Genomic DNA, 21,685 nt, shown 5'->3' on the forward strand with positions numbered 1-21,685 from the left:
TCTGCGGACGATTTCTCAATTGGATAAACCAGAAAGGTGGAGATTAATGAGCGCCTGACGATCACTAAGAGAAAGTCAGTCAACATATTTTGCATGTTGGCATGCATTGGATGGCTTTTAGAAATCAACTTCCAAACTATCTTATCTCTAGCCAGGTCTTTATTAATCCCTCTTTGTCTCTGTAGCAGAACTGAACAACACTGAGGTTACAAAATGATGTGCACAAAAACCACTGTCATTCAAACTTGGAATCCATCCAGTACAAGGAAAGGAGGAGAAAAGAAAAAAGATATGCAAATCGTGGTACTGTCGCAATTACAGTTGGATTGGCAATTTGAATGTGTGTTGAATGCCAAATCTATAGGTCCAGTTCACTAGGAGAAAGGAAAGCTGGAGGTGAGAAGTGATTGGCAACAGTTGGGAATGGATATTGCACACTACGGTGCTTACCATTTTCTAACTATCACTGATTGTGGGTCGTCGTGGTTTTCAGTGTGGACGCGATTAGCATAGCAGGATTGGGCAACTATGATTCACCAACTGGAAGTAGTCTTTTTTTAATGTGACTAACCTCGTGGACTACTAACAAATAATGACACAGCTTTCTGCAGCAAAGAATTTAAGATGTTTGCAGATGAATGGGGTGTGAACTTAAGATTTCGCTGTGCATATGCCCAAGCCGGGAATGGCATAGGAAAGCGATGCCATCGCACTGTGAAACGGATCGCAGCTAAAATGCACTGCTCAATATCATAGGCAGTTTACTGGTATAACATGACTCTAAAAGACGACAAGTCATCTTTGACCTCACCAGCCAATGCCATATACCAGTACAAGGTCCGGGTGAAAGGAATCAATGTTATACCACCAGTAGCAGGTCCCAAGCATGGTTCATACCGAATTGGATACTATGTGTGGGTGAAGGCACCAGAGAATTGGTGTACCACGAGGTTTGGCTAGGGTTGGGTAACCGAGATAATCAGTCCACAATCCGTCTTGGTGGATGGGATGCTCAGACACATGAAGGACCTGCACCCCTGATACTGCGTACTCTTGTCGGGAGAATCCGACAGCTCAACTTCCTCGGAGAGCATGTCAGAAAATCTGATATCCGATGAAGAAACAGACTCAGAAGATGGTCATGAAGCAGAAGTAGAAGATGCATGTGCTCCTGAGGAAGCCTATGGTTCTGAAGAGGCCCCTCAATTGTGAAGAAGTACCCGACAAAGGCTACATCCCAGCGGTGGTTGTCTATGTGATCATGTAGCGGAACTGAACAACACTGAGGTTACAAAATAATGTACACAAGAACCACTGTCATTCAAACCCGGAATCCATCTAGTACAAGGAAAAGAGGAGAAAGGAAGAAAGATATGCAAATCGTGGTACTGTCACAATTAAAAGTCTGTATATAAAGATGTTTTTTTTTTTTTGCGACAGGGTCAGAATGTAATCGTGATTTTGTGACGACGACGAAGAGGAGGGACAAGAAGAAGAGTTGAGAAATCAATTGGAGTTATTTTTTGTACGCGTTAGTACGAGCAACAGATTTTTTTTGTTTTTTATTTGACGAGTTAAAACATTAATTTCAACACTTCAGTCTCATGTCAATAATTTCCCCCCACTCTTTATCTGTGCCTAAACCTAAATGTAGATTCCATGAACAAAGCTTCTTTCTTAGAACTGCACGCCTATGGAACTCTCTTCTGTTTTCCTGCTTTCCAGCTGACTACAATTTGGCCGTCTTCAAGCCCAACGTAAACAAATTCTTGATGAGCTATCCCCTTAAGTTATCCAATTTATCAAATTTTCACTACTAACGATTACTACGGGATTGTCTCATTACACTCATTAATCCTTATCCTCGAATGGTCTTCAGGCCTTGTATAAAAAATGTCCATTCTTATCACTTTCTCACATATTTTCTTTGGTCATCAGAAGTAAGCCTGTCTTCAACATGCACATTACATATCAATCTTAGCATTCTCATATCATTTCTCTCCATGCAACGCATATCTTCAGCCCTCAAAGGCCAAGTTTCACTTCTATATCGTATCACACTGTGTATACATGCCTGATAGCTTTTTTCCCAGTCATCAGTAGTAATGCTTTGCTGGTTTGTAATAACAAAAGTTCCCTGAACATACTCCATTCACTCATAATTCTTACAATCACACTATCACCTGCTCCACCCTGTACTCCAATAGTATCACCAAAGTAACAAAACTTCTCCATAATCTCAATAGTTTTATCATCCAAATATACGAGGGGCATTAAAAAATATATACTTCCTATTTTATTATTCTGCCCGAACGGATCACAGGGGATTGCAAATTGCATTGTTATGATGACTGAACTTATGCATTCATGACTTGAAAGTTTCATCTCTCTAGTGTAGATATCGACGGTGTGAGACTAAGTAACCCGTGTTATGGACGTGTATCAAAAACAGAGATGCGTCATCGAATTCCTGGCAAAAGTGCATTGAAAATAGTGGTGATTTTGTATAAAAATAAATTCTGGAGCACAAAAGGTGGCTCGTTTTAATGGTACCACTCCTGTCTTCGTAGCTCTTCTACTTTTTGAGTTAAAAACAAAATAGGAGGCTTTGCTTTTGGAATGACTCTTGTAATTTTCCCATGTCTGAATTCTCATCCAAACAAACTCGTCATCCTCTGTCAACCTACGAGTAATTTCACTGCAATTCTTGCGTACCCAATGTTTAAAAAAAATTGAATTGTAGCTGACTTTCTTTCCATAAACGGAGCCAGGGAAGTTTTCTTTTTCTGGGAGCTTTCCAATGTTACAACCACTGATCGTTAGTCTCGTCTACATAAAATTCACTCTCAAACCGTTATGAACAGTAGCATTCTGCAAAATGGTAACTTTCAGTTGCACCACATGCAAGTTTTAAATCATCAGCATCTATAAAACGGAAATCTATAAAAAGGAGTGAAAATATCTTGGGTTAATTGGCGTGCAATCAAAAATAGAGTACCAGATAGTGCAGAGTGTTATATAGTTTTCTCATCTCTCAACTGTTTAATGGTCACTTTTGTTTTGCAGCATTTTGGGGTTATTTCAACGCTACAACAACTGATTATCACTATGGTCTCTGTAAAATTCATCCTCAAATCTTTACAAACTATGGCATTTCACCAAGTGATAACTTCCTGACATGCCAGTTCTAAATCATCAGCATCTTTTCAGAGATGAAACCAAAGTCTATAAAAAGGAGTGAAATCATGTTGGGTTAATTGACGTGCAATTAAAGATGTTATTTATATTTTTGTCATCTCTCAACTGTTTATTGGTTGCTTGGTTGTTTTTGTTTTATGGCATTTTGGGGTTATTTAATACAAAATCCAATAATTTTGGAAAATGTTTTTATACTTCGAGTTCTTTATATCTTTAAATATTTATTCATGGTGTTTGGTTTGATTGTTTTGTGGAATAAAATTGTTGTTTTTCTTTTGACTTTGCAGACCATGATTGTGTTTTGCAAAGAGAAAGGAAAACACAATAACATCAACGTTTGGTGGAGTTTGGGTCAGGAAATCAGTATCTTCAGACAGCCTGGTCTGGTAGCACCAGATGCCCTAACAGGTAATACTCTATGCTAAATTGGACCTGGGATCAATGGTAACTAAGGAGTAGTTCCACATTCCTGACAACCCCCAAATGGGGCCTTACCAGTGAATGTTTTTTAAGGTCATATCCAGAACCTCAGCTATTTGTGTAAATCTGGATATGAATGACACCTGATTGGAAATACATGTCGTGTGGAAATCGATTTCCATGAGAAAGATTAATCATTTCTCCATTACAATCATTTTGGAAACACAACTTATACTATTTAAATTATTTGTATATTATATTATTATAATAATAATCAGTTCTAAGTGACAGTTAGACAATAGATGTACTGAGACTAAAGCCGCTTTCAGGAGTGCCAGCAACCACTGTAAAAAAGTAATAAAGAATGCAAGCGAGTTGTATGCTCAGTCCGTCAAGTCCAAAGTAGCTGAGCAGCGGCTTGGTTCCCACCAGTTTTGGCAAATAGCAAACAGAATTCTGAACAGAAGTGTGTGTTTTATCCCAACTATCATAAATGGACCTGAGGTAATCTCGTCAGCATCAGACAAAGCCAAACTCTTTGCCAAGAAGTTTGCAGCTAATTCTACCCTTTGTGACCAAGGCTGCCAACCTCCAATATTTCCTCCTGTATCAGAAAACACACTATGTGATATACAAATATCTGTATGTGATGTTGCCAAGCTAATCAAAAATTTTGATTTCAGTAAAGCAACCGGTCCTGACAGTATTCCAATTATAGTACTCAAAAAACTTCAACCAGAACTAACACGCATCCTTACAAAACTGTTTAAACGTTATCTTAAGGAAAATTGCTTCCCATCACCCTGGAAAATCTCATCAGTATGCACTGTATTTCAGAATTCAGGTGATCGCTCATCTCCCTTTAAGTACAGGTCAATAAGTCTCCTGTGTGCCATGAGAAAGTTGCTGGAATCTGTTAAATAGAGAAGTAATCAACCATCTCAGCAAAAATAACCTTCTTAGTGACACACAATATGGTTTTCGTTCTGCTAGATCTGCAGCAGATGTGCTTACAGTTATATCTCATAGGATTAGTGAATCTCTCGACAGAGGCTACCTTTCTAGGGCAATTGCTTTTGACATATCAAAGGCCTTTAATAGAGTATGGAATAAAGGTTTACTTCACAAGATCTCCAGCTACGGTATAGCCGGAAATTTTTCTCAATTATTAAATCATTTCTTTCTGATAAGCTCATAAGAGTAGTGGTTGATGGGCAGAAATCAGAAGCTCTCAGTATTAATGCTGGAGTCTCTCAGGGTCCATCCTGGGCCCAACTCTCTTACTGATCTACATTAATGATCTTCCAAATCACATCCTTACATCATTCATAGACATTTATGCTGATGACACTACTATCTATGATAGCACATGTAAGACCGTAAACGACCAAGTTCTCTTTGATTCTCTCTCCTCTGATCTTGAGCAAGTGGTTCAATGGGGAAAGAGGTGGCTTGTTACTTTTAATGCATCTAAAACCAAGATTTTATCTTTATATCATCAACTCTCTGATCCACATCTGGCATCAATTGAAAGGAATGGCTCTCGTCTTGAGGAGGCCTCATGTTTTGACAAGCTTCTGGGCTTGACCTTTACTCCTGATCTTAAATGGAACACATACATTAAATCCGTTGCCAAGGTCGCTGGAAAAATGGTGGGATCCTTCTGTCGATCCATTAGATATCTCACTGCTGATGCAATTCTCTATCTATATAAGAGCCAGGTACGTGCAAAGATGGAGTACTGCTGCCACATTTGGGCAGGAACTGCTAGAAAGGACTTATCCTGCCTTGATAGAGTTCAAAATAGACTTCGTAACCTTGTAGGGGATGTCCTTTTCTCTTCCTTGCAACCTCTTTCTCACAGAAGAGATGTTGCGAGTTTGTCTCTGCTTTATCATTATTTTCATGGCAAGTGCTCGGCTGAGCTCCAATCTATGGTCCCCCCTCACCAAACTTTCACAAGAAACACCCGTCTAGCTGAACACTATCACTAATTTCCCCCACTCTTTATCTGTGCCTAAACCTAAACGTAGATTCCATGAGCAAAGCTTCTTTCTTAGAACTGCACGCCTATGGAATTGTCTTCCATTTTCCTGCTTTCCAGCTGACTACAATATGGTTCTCTTCAAGTCTAACGTAAACAAGTTTTTGATGAGCCGTTCCATATAAGTTAACAAATTTACCGAATTTCCATTACTAACAATTTCTATGTTGTCCAATTTCCTTTATCCTCGAGTAGCTTCTTGGCCTTGATAAGTTTTAATGTCTATGTAAAAAAAAAAAGGCTTTCTGTATGTTGAGGGTTTTTAGGAAACTGCTTGTCGACACCCTAATAAAATAATTAATTGATAGTCGAAAACGAAGCACAAAATTAACACCAAATCTTCTTTTAAAACAAAACAATAATCTCCTGCACGTCATGAGTAAGTTTCTGGAATCTGTGTTAAATAGAGAAGTAGTCAATCACCTCAGCAAAAACCAACTTCTTAGTGACATACAATTTGGTTTCCGTTCTGCTAGATCCACAGCAGATGTGCTAACAGTCATATCTCATAGAATTAGTTAATCTCTTGATGGAGGCTTCCTTTCTAGGGCAATTGCTTTTGACATATCAAAGGCCTTTGATAGGGTATGACAAAAAGGTCTACCTCATTAGATATTCAGCCACGGTATAGCTGGAAATGTTTTCTCAATTATTAAATCATTTCTGTCGGATAGGTTCATAAGAGTAGTGGTTGATGGGCAGAAATCAGAAGCTCACAGTATTAATGCTGGAGTCCCTCAGGGGTCCATCCTAGGCCTATCTCTCTTCCTGATCTACATCAATGATCTCCCAAATAACATCCTAAGATCATTCGTTGATAGTTATGGTGGTGACACTACCATCTATAGCAACACATCAAAGGCTGTCTCCTCTGATCTTGAGTATGTGGTGCAATGGGGAAACCAGTGGCTAGTCACTTTTAATGCATCTAAAACCAAGCTTTTATCTGTACATCATCACCCCTTTGATCCCCATCTGGTATTAATTGAAATGAATGGGAAGACTCCATGTTTTGACAAGCTTCTGGGCTTGACCTTTACTCCAGACCTGAAATGGAACACTTACATCAAATCTGTTGCCAAGGTCTCTGGAAAAATGGTAGGATCCTTTTATCGATCCAGTAGATATCTACTTGCTGATGCAATTCTGTATCTATATAAAAGCTAGATATGTCCAATGATGAAGTACTGTTGCCACATCTGGGCAGGAGCTGCTAGAAGCAGCTTATCCTGTCTTGACAGAGTTCAAAATAGACTTCATAGTTTAGTGGGGGATGTCCTTTTCTCTTCCCTGCAACCTCTTTATCACAGAAGAGACATTGCGAGCTGTCTCTGCTTTATCGTTATTTTCATAGCAAGTGCATGTCTGAGCTCCAATCTATGGTCCCCCTTCACCAAACTTTCACGAAAAACACTCGTCTAGCCAAAACCACTATAAATAATTTCCCACACTCTTTATCTGTGCCTAAACCTAAACGTAGATTCCATGAATAAAGTTTCTTTCTTAGAACTGTACGCCTGTGTAACTCTGTTCCGTTTGCCTGCTTTCCAACTGACTACAATTTGATTGCCTTCAAGTCCAACGTAAACAAGTTCTTGATGAACCGTCCTCTTAAGTAATCCAGTTTACAAAATTTCCACTATTTATGATTACTACACTATAATACCATTAACTACTTTGACTACTGTACATCCATTAATCCTTATCTTTGAGTGGCCTCCGGACCTTGATAAGTGGTGACTCCGATGTTAAAAAAAAAGGGGGGGGAGGGGTTGATTTGGACAACAGAAAGTTGGACTGTGTCTGAATGCAAAAAGGAAGAGTATAAGTTCTTTGGATGTGTTGGTTAGGCAGCAGTTTTTTTTTTATGGAGTCCCAGGTTAGTCAGCAGTTATCTTCAGTTAAAATCGTTGATGTCAAAGTGTCCAGTGAACAGGGACGAAAGGAGAAGAGAGAATTGTCTGGCTTCGCTACTTGTCAGATCCTCTCTGGTGGCTGATCGTGGTTCACAAAGGGGCTAAAATAGCTCCTTAGAGGACAGATGTGCCCTGTCTGTCAGTTTGTGGACGAATTACTTCATGCGAGAGAAAATAAATCTTTTATTTTATTTATGACTGCTACAGGTTCAATCCTTAGTATGGGTGATACTGAGAATACAATTACAAATTACGTAAGACTGTAGTGGAACTAGGGTATTGAAGGAAATATGTGTTCATCTCATGTCGGGTCACCAATTTGTTGTGGTGTGGTGGATATATTATATATATCCCCCAGTCGTTAGGAAATAGGAAAAATGAATTGCTTTGAGGAAGGAATGAACAAAGCATTTATTTGAAGTAAACGAACTGGAATTTATTTCATGAAGAAACAAATTAAAGAAAAGGGTACAGCACGTGTTTAGTTTGGCGTGCGTCTCTCACTGTTAACTGGTGAGAAGGAAAGTCTATTGTTGTAGAGAGAGGGACAAAGTCAATCCAGTTTGGCGTGCATCTCTCACTGTTAGCTGGTGAGAGGGAAAGTCTATTGTTGTATAGAGAGAGAGAGAAAGAGAAAGAAAGTCAATCAAAGCCATGGAGATAGAAAGCGTGTAAAGTGTACGTACTGTCTGTTGACTCTTGCCCCCACACATAGTAGCAGGTGATGTGAGGCGCGCGGGTGCACGCGCCCTGAAAGGGGCGAATGGTCCGTTGACCGCTCAGCTCGGGAGCTGAGTCGAAAAGAGTGAAGCAGCTTATGCCTCTTGTTTTTATAGTTCTTTCCGGTGGTCTTTTGCACATGTGTGGATTTCCTTTAAAGGGGAAGTGACGTTGCCCATGTGTGCGTATGTGTGCGTACATGTTTATACGTTAGCGTGTGTGTGTGTATGCACGTGAATGTGAGTGTATGTACGTGAACATGAATATATCTATGTGTGTGTACGTGCGTGCGTATGTTTGTGTGCGCGTATGTGTATGACAAGAAAAATGGCTTGAGATGTGAATGCGTGTTTTTGTGCAAGACTAGAAAGGGCTCGTACAAGACTCTCTACATCCTGCCATGCAAATCTTTCAGAAGGACCTTAGACTCAATTCAAATGTTTATACCGAATTGCTGTTAAGTGTTGTCAAGTGCTGCATGGAAAGGATGATTGTTAGAAGGCCATACACATGGTAGTAGGACTCAGCTCTGTGTAACACCTCCAGGAAACCCCAGAAGTGGTTGTCTGAGAACTGAGCCGTGGCATACATTGGTCCCATTCCATCAGACATGATCAGACAGTAGTCATAAGTTATTGTAATTTACATATTTCTACCCGGTTATCGTTAGTGGAATGAGAACAATCAACCTTCATGGATTAAACAGAAAGGTTTGTAATTCCATATAGATTCTAAAATCGACAAGACGTATCTCAAGATCGAAGGTTACATCGGCCGAAATGTAGAGAGAACAAAATCTAAGTTGAGAATAGTAGTTTGAATAATCCAAATAATAATGATGTGCCTTTCTTCAGTCAGGGTAGCTACACGTGTAACTGTGAGGCAAGGGTTGCGCAATCCCTAACCGCGCCTCTCCTGAATCAACACTGCTTGAGTCCAGTAGCAAGGAGAAATCCAAGAGGACTGGAAATAATGCAGAGTATAAGCAGATAGCACACAGACCGCCTGAAATTCCCAAATGGTCACCCATTTTAATACTGGCCAGGTTCAACATTGCTTAACATCGGTGATTTAACTAGAACAGGTGTGTCAGCGTAATTATGCCGTATATAAAAAAAACAAAATAAATAAATAAATAATGATAATAATCATCATAATAATAATAATAAAAAAGTTGTATTAATTAATTTTTTTTTCTTTATTATTTTAATTGCTGGAAGTTTTCCTTTCTGACATTTTTTTGTGTTTGCTGCTACGGGAGCACATAAGGCGTACATTTGAAGAAAACACAAATTTTGGAGACAGCAAAAGGGTTGTTAGACAAATGCAAGTTGCTGAGGTAATAATAAATAAAAAAATAATAAAAACAGAAACAGGACCGCAGGGATCACACCTGGCCAAGGTAAGACATCATCAGATTTCTTCATGCAAACAAGAAAGGTGGGAAGCTGGCAGCAATGGGGTGTTGGTGTAGGTCATTGATCATCGTACCCCCACGGCCCTGCCTTTGTCTAAATCGGCAACATGATTTCAATTGTTGCGCACGTGCATGCATGTGTCTGTGTGTGGAGGGGATATGAAAAAAAAAACAAAAAACGAACAGATTCACTCAAAGGGCTGCACACCTGGCAAAGTACAATTGTGACACAGGAGGGGGGGGCAATAAGAAGTAGAAGAAGGACAATCATAAAATAAAAGTATTACAACAATAAGTATTTTAAATCAAGAAATCGGAGAGAAAAAAAAAACGAAAAACAAAAATGACAGGAAGGCGAAGATTAAAGAGAAATTGATATGAAAACGAAAAGAAATAAGGTTTTTTTTTAAATGTCAAAATATGGTATTACTATAAAATAAAAATTAAAGAGACAACTTTGCGCGAGCATGTGCGCGCATGCGTATTTCTCGCCTCACTTTAATTTTGATGATTACACAATGAATTTTTTGTTTTGCTGTAAAATAAAAGGTTAGTTAGTGCACTGGTTGGTGGCTACTTTAGCCTTTCTTAGAGAACTAGGCTGGGTGCCCGGCGTTGGCCGGATGTTTGTAGTATAGTTGTAGTAGGCAGGCGGGCTCGAACCTGTGATGCGAAAGCGGAAACAAAAGTGGAGGTGTATGCAAAGGTGTTGGTGGAGCAAAAAAAAAAAAAAACTGTATTACCGATGTGCCTACTGTGGTTGCGATGTCACGGGGGGGGGGAGAAATAACGCCTTTTAAGTGACGTTGGGAACGCGAGGGTTGAATGACTTATAAAAAATGTCAGCGAAAAAATCGACCCCTTCCTGTAGAAAAGTGGCCAGTTGAAAGTGAAGAAATTAATGTTTTTAGCCAATTTTTTGATATTTGTTGTCTGAAGGGTCAAGCTTCAAAATAATACCGATTTAGTGAAAATCCGTCGCCTCTGTCGAAAGTTTTAGGCAGACATACATACATATATACATACATACATACATTTAAACAAACATTTATATTATAGACTAGCGAGGGGTACCCAGCATTGCCCGGGTGTTTGTAGGTGTGTGTGAAAAAAACCCGAAATGTGAAAAAAAACAGGTGCCCGTGAAAAAAAAACAAAGCCTTGACGACGCGCAGTTGGAAAATAGTAAAGTGTGAAAAAAAAAAACAGGTGCGCGTTTTTGATTGACATGACAGCGATAGCTATTCAGCAGTTAGCATTTTGTGCGGGACAGTTTTTAATGAGGTCAATAAATCGGTTTGTTTGTTTTTAAAAACCCGCTCCCTGTTTATTGGGAGGGGGCGTCTCATCTCGAACTGTAAGCTACCGTCTGATATGACGAAGTCGACATTGACCAAACATTACTTAGCTCTCTAGAGACCACTGGCTTTCGGCCAGTGATTAGAGTCGAGTTTCGCTTTTTTTTATACTGAAAACCAAATGTAACGCGTGCCGATGCGGGAAATGTTGAATAATTAACGTTTGAAAGTCAATAAAATTAAATAGACAGGCGAGCTCCGTGGTTAACTGTGAGATATTACAATTTATAGATGATATAAAAAGTTTTAAGAAGTTGTGAACCGAGCGAGCGCTTCTCTGAAAGAAGCCTTTTGTGGACATCAAGGAAAAGCGTACATACATACATACATACATTTTCGCTTTTATATATATAGAAGATTATACAGGATCTCTCTTATATTTATGTTGAACAGTCCGACTTATTTGCTAATATTCCTACATCCTAAAGCACAATAATTTTACACGCCTAGTATAACAGAGTGCGTATGAGCGCGTGGGCAAATATCAGCAGCAGCTTGTGAAAATATTAACAGCAGTAGTCGAAAAACAAAAGCACATATGCAAATTAGAAAGCTGGCGTGACAAAATAAAAAAAAAAAAGGGGGAAAACGAGATAACATGATCGGAGAAAAAAAAGTGCGGTTGAAAAAGATGGACGTGTGAAGTCGAAGATGAGAAATGACTGTCTATGACCGGCGTGTAGTGGAGCAGAAAGAAAAACATGACCAGGGGAGATGGACATGTGGCCCCCACAGTGGCAGAAAGAGAGAGACTCTTTAAGCTGGTGTCGAGATGGGGAGAAAGAAAAACATTAATAAACGATTTGTGTTAAAAAAAAATAAAAGCCAAGTCAAATTTATTTATTTTTGTTTATTTGTCTCTTTTCGACTGTGCCGGATGGCGTTGGGGTCCCAGAGAGGTTTGAACTATAACGAACATTGTTCGAACGTAACAGCCATGTCACACAAGAAAGTCTTGTACAGGATGTTTTTTTTTAGAGGCTACAAACTTTAAATTGACAACTATTTTCTTTAATTGCATATTCAGCAACTATTAATTATTTTGAATTCACCTTGGTTTGGCAATTCATCATGTGGTTTCAGGAGGACAGACCCTCATGCTACACAGCATACGGTACAATCAATTTACTGAGAAACATTTGATGAATGAATAATTTCACAAAATGGATCTGCTAATTGGCCACCTTGTTCATGTGATTCAACCCCATTAGATTATTTTCTTTAGGCATATGTAAAGTCCCATGTCTATGCTGATAAACCAGACACAATAGACCACTTGGATGGCACGTTTTTGGTGAAATACAGCGTAATTTAATATGTAGAGTTGTAAAAATTGGACCTCTAGATTACGCCATGTACGCGGGGGCCATATGCCCAAAATTGTATTTGAATTATAAATGTCAAAAATTAATTTGTGGAATAAACCACATATTTATATGATAAAGATATTTGTCTGTGATTTATTTTAATTTAAAGTTCGCCGCCTCAAAAACAAAAACCCCCGTGAGTGCACAGTAAACGAGGCATAAAAGCAAGTGACTAAGTTCAGCATTTGCCCCCCCCTTCACCCCATTTAGCCCTAAAAGTTCCTAGGTGGCGTCAAATCCTGGTAAAAATGAACAAATGGTGCAGTTTTAGGCCTTAACATATGTAAATTTGAGCTCTGCACCACGCAAAAAAAAAGAAAGGACTAAGTCCATCATTTGCCCCCCCCCTATTTAATCCCAAAAGTCCCCAAGGCCTTAACATATTTAAATTTGAGTTCAGCACGATGCAAAACTGCTAAATAGACATACACAGAAAATTTTGGACAAATATGGTAAAATAGCCCCCCCCCCAAAAAAAAAAAAAAATATGGAGTGTTCTTATTAGCCCTAAAAGAACCCTGGGGGCACACCCAAGAGTTATCACAAAGTATAGACAAACAGAATTATATAGAAATCAATTAATTACTATTTTTCAGAAAGTTTTATAAAAATCCAAGGCATCAACTTTTTTTAATAAGCACAAACGTGTCAATTTTAGCCATTTTAACCCAAAAGACACCGCTAAAGGGGCAACTGGAGTTTTCCTGGAAAATCAGTTCTCTTACTTTTTTACTCATATCATGTTTAATGTTTGTGCAAAATTAAAAAAAAATTTCAAAGCATAGTTATTGAGAAAAGTGCGGACAGACGAACAGACAAGGGTGAATTTACAGGTCCACCCTCCTTTTGTTGGGGGGGAGGGGGGAGGACCAAAAAAATTTATTTCTTCTAATGATTGTTTCACTCACAGGATTACTTAACTCACTCTCTTTTTCTCTCTCTCTCTCTCTCTCTCTCTCTCTCTCTCTCTCTCATATGTCTTTCTTTGAGAAATCTAGAGCTATCTCGTCTTGAATGTTAGTTTCATAACGTTTCAACCGATATAACCTCAAACCTTCTTCAGGTGCATCTTGTCAAACTTGGTAATCTTCCCGTCACAAGAACCCATGGCATAACAGATAAAGTACTAGGTAAAATTCCTTACAGATTCCCGAGTTTAACAGAAACAATATACACCTGTAGAAGTTACATCGACTGAAACGTTGTGCGAATAACACTCAAGATGAGAACAGTAGTCGGAATACCCCAAATAATAAAAATTATCTATCCTCATCTAAAAAATTTAGAAAGATCTCTTTCACACGTCATGTAACCATGGGCGTATTTTTGCATTATTTCATTTTCAAATTCATTCTGGCTTGCTTGATTTTATAATATTCAGTCCTCTGACGTTTCATTCTGCCAAGGTTGTTCTAATAAATCATTTCCAAAAGGAATCAAAGATTTCTACATCATTTTATTCCTTATGTTAAAAACCGGAAGTCCTTATTTGATAAGCGTAAGATAATACACTGTCTCCCTTTTCTCTAATCATTCAAACATTACCGTGTTAGAACATATGGTAAAGTGGCAGTTTTAGTCATTTAGAACCGCTTTAAAGCTCCACCGCTCACTCATTTTTCGACCAAATTTCAAATAAATTAATACAGTTTATAGATTACCTTCTCAGCTACATTGCGAAAAATTTTTTTTCAATTTTCATTCAGTAAAATAAACGTTATGATGAATTTACTGGTGTTCAAAATCGTAAAAGAAAATGTAAGGAGGTGAGTGACGTTTTTTATGACTGGTTCAGCGACTACTGTTGTTACCAATTCACCGCTCTTACGAAAAGAGAAGTAACGAGCGACACAGAGAGAATGAAAGCATGAAAGGGAGATAATTGGGAGTATTTTATTGAAAGCAGGCAAGTGCCATACATTGTTATTTACATATGTGTATGTTATGTTTATGAGGGCAAAAAACATAAGACTGAAATTAACCAAAGAACAAGTGAATTTACTGGAAGCCTGGAAAAATCATGGATTACAATAGAAAAATGCGAGCATGAAAAGTAATATGGTTAAGCTTAAACATGGAAAAGTAAAGGATTAGTTGTTAAAACTGGAAAAGAAAAGAGCAAGATATTCTAGTAAAAAATATAAATCTACAACTTAAAATATTGCAGCATTAAGAATTAAAAAAAATTCAATTTATAACATCAATACTTAATGCTGCAATATTTTAAGTTATAAATTTATTATATTTTTTTACTAGAATATCTTGTCCTTTTCTTTTCCAGTTTTAACAACTAGTCCTTTACTTTTCCATGTTTAAGCTTAACCATATTACTTTTCATGCTCATATTTTTCTATTGTAATTTAATATAGTTGTATTATGTCATTTTTGCATAAATTTTGTCCTTTCTAGATTTGATTCTTCATTTTATTTTACACTATATTTTCTCACTTGTGGAAAAAAACATCATTAATGGAATTCTAATTTGCTTTCCTATTAAAATTGATAGGCTTTCTAGTCTTTTAGCATGTTCTACGGTGGGATTGCTTAAAAGCAGTCTTACTAGAAAAACAATTATTTTTTTCTTTTTGCTGCAAAAATGATTTTAACCTTGTTTTTTTTAGAATTGGCATCATTCTACTAACCCATTCGATTGAGGATGATAGGCCGGTGTCTTATACGATTTACATCCTATTTTTCCAATCATAAACAAAAAAAAAATCTGTATTACAAAAGCTCTGATGCATTGTTGTATACCAAGGTTTTTGATATGTCATTTTTGGAAAATATTATGCATAGAATTTGTTTTATTGTAGTACTATTCGTGTCTGGCATACAAATTACTAAAGGCCAGCCTGAAGAAGATTCTACTAGTTTTAATAAAAGTCTCACTCCATTATGTATGCAAGATTCATATGCACACAACAGCATGGTTCCACTTCTGTGGATCATGAATATAAAGTAGTCTGTGTAATTTTTTTTAATTTTGTACATTTCTGCATTTTTTATACAGGGATTGTTCCAAGAGTAAAGCCTCCTGTATTTTAACTCAAAAAGTAGAAGAGCTACAAAGACGGGAGTGGTACCATTAAAACAAACGACCTTTTGTGCTCCAGAGTTTATTTTTCTACATAGTCACCACAATTCTCAATGCACTTTTGCCAGCGATAGATAATGGCTGTACATGACGGTTCAAAGATCGGATTGGGCTGTATTTTTATTTTTTTGAATAAACATTCATTTATTTAAAGTTTCTAATTTTTGGCTAATAACAAATAGACTGTGCCGAACTACACCATGGTAAGTAAGAAAAAAAAATGCATTGTTTAAAAAAAATTCCTGATGAGGGCTTTGTTATAAGCTGAAAATAGAAACTTTAAATAAATGAATGTTTATTAAAAAAATAAAAATACTGCATGTGTTCGATCTTCTAACCGTCATGTTTTTGAATTACACTTAAATATATTTTAATTCATGCAAATTTCGTATTCATTATTACAGAGCCAATTCTCAATTGAATATTATATTGTACCTAATATAAAGTAATGATTTCAAAAGTGAAAAAAAAAAAAAATTTGTTGTCATCAGCTAGAAATCAAAAAATAGAACTCTCGTAATAATTAAAAATAATTACTAAAATTTAGAAATAGTTTTGAACTGTCTATTGAAAAGATCTTCTTTAATTTTCTACCCCTGTTGCGAGTGGAGCTCTTCAAATACGAAAACAAAAAATTCAATAACTGAAATGCATAAGTGCCGAATAAGCTTAGTGAAAGATGTCCCTGACCTTTTTGAGTTCTTCATCTTTGATGGAGAGTTTCTGGAGTTCTTCCAGGGATTTTTGTGTTTCATCGTCATCATCTGGAGGCGTTGGTACTTTCTCAGAATAACTCTCCCTCTTTTTACGGATCTTATCTGATATGGAAAAGAGAGAAGATAGAAAGAGGGAAAAATGAATAACAAGTGACAAAAGGGGGAAGATCCTCTTAGCAGCAAACAATAATTTCCTTTTCATGGAAATCGCTCCAGACAAGGCATAAAGCCACTTGATGTAAGTAACTAACAAGAACTAAACATTTACAAAAGAGAGTCAGTTCATACATCATAAGTCAAATACAAATAGGCAACAATTCATAAATGCTAGAAATCATTGTCAGAGAGAAATAGCAACAGCCAAAAGAAAGCATACTGAAATAATTAGGGCGCACATAGAATTGCAAAAATAGGAACTCATGATTTCTGGAAACTCTATAATAGTGTACTGAATAAAGGGAAATCAGTAATTGTCCCCCTACCTAACAACCAGACGGTCGTATGCATGGCAATAGAGAAGGCGGAACTGTTTGGCTGGCGATTTGCCTCCAACTCCACAAACATCTCCCTCTCAATTTTTCCTATGCAGACGGATGCTCCACTAGATGATGTGAAAATCATCCCTTCTCATGTCCACGGTATCATAAAAAACTTAGACACCTCCAAGGCGTGTGGGCCTGATCTTATCCTTGCTATACTAGTTAAAAAATACTCAGCTGAGCTAGCCCCCATACTTTCCAAGCTCTACAATAAATGCCTTGCTGAATCTTACTTCCCTAATAGCTGGAAGATGGCCTCTGTGATACCAGTGTACAATAATTCTGGCGAAAGAACTGACCCTCTCAATTATTGCCCTACCAGTCTCCTCCCCCTTTTTTACTAAAATCTTTGAGACCTTAATTAATCAAGCACTAGTCCATCACCTTGCAAAAGCAAATCTTCTCCCTGATAAACAGTATGGATTTAGGCAATATCGTTCTACTGCAGATATTTTAACAGTCATCTCTGAACGCATTTACCACGCATTGGATAAGGTGGGCAAAGCCAGGGCTGTAACCCTTTATTTATCTAAGGCTTTTACCAAAGTCTGGCACAAAAGGCTGCTAATGAAAATTAAATCGTACAGTATAACTAGATGTATACTTAATATAATTAGATCCTTCTTAGACAATAGGACCATCCAGGTTGTCATTGATGGACGTATATCCAAGCAGTATAACATTAATGTGAGAGAGCCTCAGGGGTTGATCCTTGGACTACTATTAGTCCTAATATTCATAAAAAACCTCCTTGATAATATTGTGTCCAAGATGGGTATATTTACTGATGATACAACACTCTATAATATGGCTGCGGAAAGAATGGATGTACACAAATCTAAAACAATGAGAAAATCGTTAGAAAATGACCTCCAGACCATAATGGAATGGGGCCGCAAATGGCTGGTAACATTTAATACTAGTAAAACTAAGCTGCTCTCCTTTAACAATTACAAGACGCCTCTTCGATCACTGATATCCATAACAAATAGCACTCTACCTGAAAATTCTTCATTTAAACTCCTCAGCTTAATATTCACAGGCAATATGAACTGGAACAAATACATTGAAGACATTGCGAAGAATACTACAAAGAAAGTGTGTCTCCTCTATCGAGCTAGAACAATACTTACACCTAAGAGTATCCCATACCTTTACAAGGTCACTATTCGCATATGTATGGAGTATTGTTGCCACCTTTGAGCTGGTGCATCTACCACTAGTCTATCCTTCTTGGATAGGGTCCAAAAGAGTTTTCAATGTAATAGATCCCATTTTGTCAACTAAGCTTCAACCTCTGTCCCATCACCACAGTGTTGGATCTCTGTGCCTGTTTTACAAATATTTTAATGGAATGTGCTCTGATAAACTCATGTGCCCCCTCGACGTATATACTCCTGACAAACCTGCTTAGCAAAAAAAAACTAATCTCTTCATGGTTGAGGTCCCTAAATGCCAGAAAGCTTTCTACTCTAATAGTTTCTTCTCTCAAACAGATATTTGGAATTCCCTTCCTGCTACTTGCTTCCCTGACTGTACTGATATGCAGAAGTTTAAATGTAACGTAAACCAACATCTTGTTAATCTTTCCTAGGTACGGTCCCAAATAGTAACCCCCTTATGTCTAAGTGGCGATATGCCTTGTTAAGGGTGAACGTGAGTAAAAAAAAAAAGAAAAGAAAAAGTGAAAAGAATGAACTAGCCTAAAAACCTTTTTTTCTTTTTTTTTTTGAAATATTCTTTGCAACTTCTTTCAAATAAAATTTAATGGTACTTCTACAGTTTAAATCCTGTTTTTCCATGAGTCTCACTCAGTAATGTCTGGCGAACGATGAAAATCGCTGGATCATACCGAGGGAGCAAAAAGAGACATGAGCGAGCAGACGGCAAAAAATTGGAAGAAAAAAAAAAGAAAAAGAAAAGAAAGGGCAGAGTATCACTGCGCTTCAAGCAACAAGTCTTTAATCTGGTGACAAGGATGGAAAGTGAACAATTCCAGACTGAAATTTATTTGTAAGTCTCCGGAAACGGTCCTCGCGTTTTGTCAGGAAAACAACTGCAGGCAACAGAGAGGAGGTGCACAAAATGTTGTCGAACATGTATTTTGAAACAAAAAAACATAACTGACGGTTTCGGCTGAATGTGCAGTAATAGCCAGTGTAGACATTGGACCTCCTTGCGCCATGGCACCTTTTTCCAGAGGTCCCATATAAAATAAAATTCCAGGAAAATTTTGAAAAAAATGCAGAAAAAAAAATTATTGTTATCAGCTGTCCCAAACTTTTCTTTGGATATAAAAAAAAAAATGTTAAAAAATATAAAAAAAAATGTTAAAAAATATAAAAAAAAATGTTAAAAAATATAAAAAAAAAATGTTAAAAAATATAAAAAAAAGATGTTAAAAAATATAAAAAAAATGTTAAAAAATATAAAAAAAATGTTAAAAAATATCAAAAAAAAATGTTAAAAAATATTTTTAAAAAATGTTAAAAAATATAAAAAAAAATGTTAAAAAATATAAAAAAAATGTTAAGAAATATAAGAAAATGTTAAAAAATATAAAAAAAATGTTAAAAAATATAAAAAAAATGTTAAAAAATATAAAAAAATGCTAAAAAATATAAAAAAAGTACACCTTTTTCATTGAAAAAAAAAGTTTAACAAAAAATATATATTTTCCCCCTCCCCAAATTTTGTTTTTTGCTCCTTAAAACAAAATACTTTTTGATTAATTCAAAGAAAAAATAACTTTCCATACACAAAACATTTGTCCACTAATTCAAAGAAACAAAACTTTTATTACCAAAAAAAAAAAAAAAAAAAATCAGAAAGAAAACACAGTTGCCATTAAAAAAAAAATAAAACAGTAAAATTTATAAAATTATTACGGTAGGTTGTTTGTTTTATTTATTTTCTTTCTTTTTTCGTTTTTGTATTGACTTTCATTTGCTCGGTATAATCTGGCAGTTTTCATTGTCCACCAGGCGTTGCCGAGCAAGACTCACAGAAAAACGGGATTTAAACTGCAGAGGTATCAATTTAGTCAAGTACCCAATCAACTTGTATTTTTTCATGTCTAATAAACTTGACTTGAGGCGACATTCATTCAGGATATGTTGAGTTGGCTCCTTTCGCAGAGCACACATCATCCAGGATAAATACAAACCGAACACGATAGCTCACATAGTGTGTAACCATGTCGTCAGCTTTTCTCCCAAACATATTAACCAGCCTTGGAGCGGTTCTAGAGCTATTGTTACCTAAATGAACTCTCCTGGGTCACAGTATACAGTGTGGCCAAACCAGTAAAATCTATGCTTTAAAAGAGATTGCTTGAGGCGTGATGATCCTGCATCACGTCCCGATTTGGGTATTGGAGATTAAATAGTGCCAGCAAACTCACATAATTCAACAGAGATAGTAAAGAAAAAAAGTTCACGTCTGAAGCTTGACTTGAAAATGCTGAAAGTTAGTAAGAATGGTCATCTTCCCATGAATATTGTTTCTATGGGTTAATCCCGGCATTCTTTCTTGCTTTGATAGAGTGCAGCATAGCTAGGGAGTTCTTCAATACTCATGGTGTGTCCTTCTCATCGTCAGAATCAGCTGGTTGAGTTTGTGTCGTAGCAGCGGTGATGTGGCAGTCAAAGTTTCCGTCTTCTCTTCTCACAGTTGCTGCCTTCTTTACGAAAACAGTTTTCACAAACGTTAGTGATAAAGAAACATTAACAGATTAAAGTGAATTAAAAAAAAAAAAAAAACTCTTTGAGGTTTTATTCTTTCTTCATAGCATATGTGGATATATAACACTATTTTCATGTGCAACACTAAACCACCTTGCTTACAGGCTAAGGTTGAAGTGTGATACCGGTGTGTTTAACCAAGGCTACCGAAAGAGTAGGCCAGTGAACATGACAACGTGCGTCATTATCAGATCAACATGTAGGTAAAGGTGCCTAAAGTTTCTGGTGTTCGACCATGTGGCCATAAGAAATATTTTTTGTTGTGTTTGTGGTAATTTTATGGTTTTTATTCTCCTAAAGAGAAAAAACAACTCTCCATTTGGATAATTACTACAATTATTATAATTGCACATTGGGATAATTTTAATCTAACAAAATATAACAGTATGTGAACTTGTTTTCAAACTTTTATTTCTATCGAAGGAACTTTTATTTCTGTCGTAGGAAATCGAATATTTCATTTTATTTATTTTTTTAAACTGCAAAACAAACAATTTTTATATAAAAATATTTTTAGTCCGTTCTTTTAATAATAAATAAAACTTTTCATTGAGTATTTCCAAATATTTTAAAGTTAGAAGCATTTTTCACGACAGTTTTTTTGTTTTTTGTTTTTTATTTATTTTTAACTAAAACGATCGATGAATTCAATATTTTAGCACCGGGCGTAATTTATTTCTTTGAAATATATTTAAAACTTAAAAGTTTTTGTTTTTTTGTTTTATAACATTATATCTAAATAATTTACATGACTGAAATGGGAAATTAAATAGGAAATTCTCTATTCTCTCCCAAGACATACGAACACAAATTCATCTTAAAAATTCATTAATTACTCAGTTTTAATTAAAGTTTTGATATGAACTAAAAATAAAGAGTACATTAAATTTTAGCTAACATATTTACTTGTGTTTTATCTTATAAATAAATGTTGTACGCACCGTGCTGAAATAATAACGTTATTTAGAAAGCTATTCTTTACAGGAGGAGTGCTTTCTAACTATTCTGCACTTTCACCTAACAATTTAATGAAAAAAAAAGATACCATAAAAATTTAATTTAACTTGAAAATCCTATCTAAAATATAGCATGGCGCGTATACTGCACAAGCACCATTATTATTATTATTATTATTATTATTATTATTATTATT

At 36.4% G+C, this 21,685-nt stretch overlaps 1 protein-coding gene across 2 annotated transcripts in view; it reads right to left on the bottom strand.

Annotated features, from left to right (window-relative positions):
• Window positions 1-21,685, bottom strand: part of LOC145245855 (MYCBP-associated protein-like) — a 530,396-nt gene that overhangs the window by 446,224 nt on the left and 62,487 nt on the right. For both annotated transcript variants that reach the window (XM_080107561.1, XM_080107562.1), the window contains one exon: window positions 16,225-16,352. In XM_080107561.1, the coding sequence (XP_079963687.1) occupies window positions 16,225-16,352 (128 nt within the window). The remainder of the gene's footprint in view (window positions 1-16,224; window positions 16,353-21,685) is intronic.

The sequence above is a fragment of the Euprymna scolopes genome, chromosome 23 (assembly GCF_053919585.1).
Source record: "Euprymna scolopes isolate OS-2025 chromosome 23, ASM5391958v1, whole genome shotgun sequence".
NCBI lineage: Eukaryota > Metazoa > Mollusca > Cephalopoda > Sepiida > Sepiolidae > Euprymna > Euprymna scolopes.